At 53.0% G+C, this 5,489-nt stretch overlaps 1 protein-coding gene across 2 annotated transcripts in view; it reads right to left on the bottom strand.

Annotated features, from left to right (window-relative positions):
* The window catches only part of Ece1 (endothelin converting enzyme 1), a 100,510-nt gene that overhangs the window by 22,452 nt on the left and 72,569 nt on the right, over window positions 1-5,489 (bottom strand). For both annotated transcript variants that reach the window (XM_031379149.1, XM_031379148.1), the window contains exons 6-8: window positions 4,682-4,828; window positions 3,783-3,848; window positions 2,994-3,185 (exon numbers count right to left, since the gene is read on the bottom strand). In XM_031379149.1, the coding sequence (XP_031235009.1) occupies window positions 2,994-3,185; window positions 3,783-3,848; window positions 4,682-4,828 (405 nt within the window). The remainder of the gene's footprint in view (window positions 1-2,993; window positions 3,186-3,782; window positions 3,849-4,681; window positions 4,829-5,489) is intronic.

Genomic DNA, 5,489 nt, shown 5'->3' with positions numbered 1-5,489 from the left:
GTGGATATGGGAGGGGCTAGGGAGAGGAGAGGGGAATATGGGAGGGGCTAAGGAGAGGAGAGGGGGATATGGGAGGGGCTAGGGAGAGGAAAGGTGAATTTGATCACAGCACATTGTATAGCTGGACACGGTGGCACATGACTAGAAGCCTGGTACTTGGGAGGCAGAACCAGGTGGATGTCTGTGAGTTTACAGTTAGTCTAGTCTACACAGCAAGTTCCAGGCTGTGTAGTCTGAGGCCAGCCTGCGCTAGCTACATAGATATATAGGTCTGAGGAGGTGTCTCAGTGAGAAACAGCACCCAGGCTGCTTTTGTAGAAGATTCAAGTTTGGTTCATAAGTACCCATGTCAGGCTAACAGCTGTGCATAACTCCAGCTCAAGGGGAGCCAACTCCCCCTTCTGGACTCTGTGGGCAACTGCATGTGGACACATATAAGGCGACATACACAATTAAAAAAATAAAAATGACCTTTGACCTGGAAGGGAACAGTGCCTAGAGAAGCAATGCTGGATGTACTACTCACTGAACTCAGCCTCCACTCTGGTCTGTTACGGCAGCTGGGCTAGCTGAGAACCACATCCTGAAGCTGGTGGTGCCTTTCCTCAGGGTTTGGAAATAAAATTAGTCTTCAGCTACCAGAGAAGATATTCTGCACTAAATTAGTTGTCATTATTTTAGTGCTGGGGACCCAGGTAGCACTGCTGGTCACAGAAACAAGCATTAACATTTTACCTCCTCTGCGCCTCTTCATGCCAGCGGGCCGGTGGGGAGAGAGGCTTAGTCCAGCCTGGTGGGGCTCAGGGCTTCCCTGTGATTGGACACCCGCCGAGTTCTCCTGGCTAACACTCCCTAGCAGCTGCTCCACAAAGACCCCGAGAGTTAAAGCTGAAAAACCACTGTCCCTTGTGTACGCCATTCACCTCTGTGCTCCCACCCACATCAGGGCTCAGGGAATGAATGAATGGGCTTCTTTCCCCGGGAAAGAGACTGAGGCTCAACGGGCTGAGTCATGTGACCTGCCTCAGATCACACAGCTTGAGATGGAGTGGGGCGGTGCCACATTCTGACCCCAAGCCCAGGCTAGCCCTTGTAGGCTGTTTTTCTGAAGGACCCCTCCCACCTGTGCACGGAGGAGCGTGGGTATGCAGAATCAACTGTCTTTCTTCTCCCTTATTCTGTGGAAGAATAACTCAAAAGTTTGGGGGAGAGGAGGTAGGTGACTTTCGTGACCACTGGCTGATGTGCTCAAGGGCTGCGGTGTCCTATACTACTCTGAGCATCAATTTCAGCATCAGACCACCATGGTAAGACCCGAAAGGCTGGCACAAACTAATGATGCTATGCAAACATCATCTCCCTCAACCTTTTAGCCTCAGAGCGGAAAACAGTGCCAGATGGTGCCCGACACCGACTACCTGTCTCCATAACAACCGGCTGGGCACCACTTCCCCTGGGAACCTGCGGGCAGCTGGCAGCTGCGGGAGGCCTGAGTGGGCTGTACCGCCTCCTGGGACTCTTAGGGCCTAACTGAAGTGTGCCAGCCATCACAAGTGAATGGAACCCTAGTCTTTCTTACCCAGGCCTAGAGCTCAGCTTCTCTTCCTCAAAGCCTTTAACAAGAGACACAGAATACTTCCTATTAGGCAGGCTAGCTGGGGGAGGGGAAGGTGAGGGGCAGGGTGGTGGGCATGGAAGAGCAAGCCCATGTGCACCTGAAGGAAGGAACCTGTAAATCGTAAGTGTCCCTTCTGAAAAAGGGACAGACGGACGGGAGGTCAGATGGGAGGACTGCGGAAACATGGTACTGAAACTCTTGACGCAGACATGGTGTCCTTCCTGACAAGAGCAAGGCTCAGTCAACAATGCCACCTGATGGAGGGCCCTCTTTCCTTAGGGGCCTAAGACAAGGCTGGCGAGTAAGACAGATGGAAACAGAGAAACCATCAGGCTGTCAACTGAGGATCCCTGAGCCCCAAGCAGTCATGGAGGCGTGGGGGTGGGAGGGGGAGCCTGGACTAACTACAGAGGGGATGGTAGACCTCTAGCTCCCTTTACACCAATCAGGTCCAAGGGACAGTTACAACCCAAGGACATGTCACAGTCCAGGGAGCTGATCCTGAGTGCCAACTGCTCTTCTGCTACTCAGGAGCCTCTGGTCCTAACCACTTGGCTGCCCGCTCAGAAAAGGCTACAGACATAGCTCAGGTGGTAGAAGGCTTGCCTAGCATGCAGGATCCCCGGATGCATCCCAGCATTATAAAAAAAAAAAAGTGAGCCAGGAGGTGGTGGTACATGCACTTAATCCCAGCACTTGTGAGGCAGAGGCAGGCAGATCTGAGAGTTCGGGGCCAGCCTGGTCTACAGAGTGAGTTCCAGGACAGCCAGGGCTACACAGTGAAACCCTGTCTCAATAAAATAGAATATAAAATAAAATAAAACTAAGTGACTTGTGATCCCAGCACTTGAGAGATAGAGGCAGGAGGAGCTGAAGTTCGAGGTCATCCTTGGCTCCACAGTGAGTTCAAAGGTAGCCTGTGTTACATAATAAATACCTCTATCTCAAAAGAATAAAATAAATGAAATAAACTTTGTAGGAATTTTTCATTAAAACAAAAAAAAAAAAAGGAAAAGGGAAACACATCACCTACATCTCTGCAGTGCTCCATGTGCAGTGCTCCATGTGCAGTGCTCTGTGACTAAGGTGGGGCACGTGGTACAGGAGGGGATGGGAACGTTCCATCCATGGGGGCTGTGATCACCGCCACAGTTTCAGGGAAATGTCTCAGAAGACAGCCTCACTTAGGCATCCCTTCCTCCCTTTCCCGGGTGAGGATCCCTCCCTGAGCCTCAGGCTTTCCATCTGTGACCAGGTAGGTCAGCACCCTCCTTTCTCAGGTCACTTCAAGGATCTGGTAAGGTGGGTCTGCAGTTTGGGTCCCCAGAGCCTCTACCAAAGTCCAGCCCCTGACGCATCGCATCGGTCAGCTTACCTGAAGCTCGGCAGCCGTGACTTTGTGGTAGATAAGCTCCTCATCCCGGCGCTTCTCCTGGGGAATGGTGATGTTGGCCAGCGCGGTCTCAAAATCCAGGATCTGCTGCATCTGGGGCCGGATGGAGTCCTCGTCCCCACCGCCCAGCAGCTTCCCCAGCTGGACCATGTAGTTCAGATATCCTGTCAGGACCTGTGGGACCAGCATGTCAGCGGCAGTGCCTGCTGTCTGTCCTCTGCACTAGAGGAGGGCAGGACAGGCTGCGCCCAGCACACACAGCCAAACGTACGACCCAGAAAACCCACATTTTACTCCACTGAGACAGGTCTCACTGCGTAGCCCTGACCAGCCTAGAACTCACAGAGCTGCACCTGCTTCTCTTTCCCTCAAGGTGTGTGCCTGGCTGTCCTGGAACTCACTCTGCAGACCAGGCTAGCCTCGAACTCAGAAATCCACCTGCCTCTGCCTCCCAAGTGCTGGGATTAAAGGCGTGCGCCACCACTGCCTGGCTTAAGGTGAGAGTCTTACCAGCTTGACAGAGGTGAGGCCCACAAAAGGCCTACTACGCACAAACGCTGGTGGGTGTCACCACTATCTTCTTTAGAGAAGGGATAAATGACACCCCTTGTGCCTGCTGTGCCTGACTGTGATGCCAGACGTTTGGGGACATCCTCTCCCACTCCTCTACCCCAGGCCTGCCTGCTGGCCTTCAGGAAACTGAGCTCTCTGTAAAAGCCAGGTTTCTGAGGCTTCTGGGCATGCAGAGCAGGGCAGGCTGGGTAAGCTTACCTTCTCATTTTCTGTCTTGTTCAGGTAATAGTCTCTGGAGGGCAAGCCAAGGCCGGACTGGTCCACCTGCAGAGGGATCTGGGTTGAGTGGGGAGTTCCCGGCCTGTCCTTTACCTTCCCTGGGGTAGGTACCAGCAGGAACAGGAGACGAAGCTGAGAGCTACTACCACCGGCACATCCACCCAGGGACCAGGGATGAGACAGGCACATTTTCCCCAATAAGCCACCCTGAAGAACTGCAGTGGGATCTTGTGTAGACAGTGATGGTGAAGAGGAGGATTTCTAAGTTGGAGGCCAGCCTGGTCTACAGAGTGAGTTCCAGGACAGCCAGGGCTACACAGAGAAACCCTGTCTAGAAAAACCAAAAGAAAATAGTGTACAGGTCAGAGGACAGTTTTTGGACTCAGTTTTCCTTCTACCTTTATGTGGGTTCTGGAGATCAAACTCATGTTGTCGAGTTTGCATGGTAACTGTCTTTGCCTGCTAAGCCATCTCGCTGGCCCATTTTTTTAGTCTTTTAGCGCCTGCTCTGAGCCACCTGCCACTGTGTGTCCCCTGATCTGAGTCAAGTCCCTGAAAGTTGGTCAGGGAGGAGAGGAACATTCCAGAGGGTTACCGCAGAAGCTTTCTGGTCCTATCTTGACATACCTCATCTCAGGTAAGAGTTATTATACTGCATTTGGTTGACAAAGAAATTATAGTTCAGAGAGGCTTAGCCACTTGCCAGAGGTCACACAGCAGGTGGGTAGTATGGGTGGGCGAGGTGAGGTAAAAGCAGGGAGAGATGGACTCAAATCCATTCCAACCAGAGCTACAAAGGCCAAGGACTGCGACAGGGGAGCAGAGAGTGCCACCAGTCATGTCCAAGGAGTTCATGTCACCTCCATGGCTCAGCCCACCTGGATCACATTGCTGTTGGAGTTCTTGGAGTCCGCGCTGACGTAGACAGAGAAGAAGGGTGAGGTGCGGTAGTGAGCAGTGACCACCTGCAGCGTGTCTTGGAAGTTGTCCTTGGCCCAGGGTCCTGTGATATTCCAGCCTCCGAGCTGTGGGGAGAGAACCGACAGAGGTGGTGCTGTGGTGGTGGTGGTGGTGGTGTGGTGGTGTGTGTGTGCGCTACAAGACCTTCCCCAAGGTGAGCTGAGAGGCAAAGTCCCTTGAGGGAGCAGCAGTGGTCAGAACCTCCCAGCTACCTCCGTCTGCACCAGGAAGCCTGGCTAGCCTCAGCAGCCCTCCGTGAAGGCCACCCAGCAGTGTGGATGCAGTAAGAGTAGACTGGCTGGGGCAGGAGACTGATGACGTGGCTTGTTTGGCACAGTACATGTGTTGCAAGCACAATGCCCTGTCTCTAGCACTGTATAAAACTAGGCACAGTGGATGACACAAGCAGGACAAGGCAGCAGGAGTTCAAGGTCATCCATGGCTGCACAGGAAGTTTGAGGCCAGCCTGGGCTATGGGACTGTGATGGTTTGAATTTGCTTAGCCCAGGGAGGTGTGGCCTCGTTGAAGTAGGCATGTCATTTTGTGGGCGTGGGCTTAAGACCCTCATCCTAGCTGCCTGGAAGTCAGTATTCTGCTAGCAGCCTTCAGATGAAGATGTAGAACTCTCAGCTCCTCCTGCAACATGCCTGCCTGGAAGCTGCCATGCTCCCACCTTGATGATAAAGGACTGAACCTCTGAACCTGTAAGCCAGCCCCAGTTAAAT

This window comes from Mastomys coucha, unplaced genomic scaffold (assembly GCF_008632895.1).
Source record: "Mastomys coucha isolate ucsf_1 unplaced genomic scaffold, UCSF_Mcou_1 pScaffold18, whole genome shotgun sequence".
Classification (NCBI taxonomy): Eukaryota; Metazoa; Chordata; class Mammalia; order Rodentia; family Muridae; genus Mastomys; species Mastomys coucha.
Note: the sequence above shows the minus strand (reverse complement) of the source record. Positions and strands in the feature narration are given on the sequence as shown.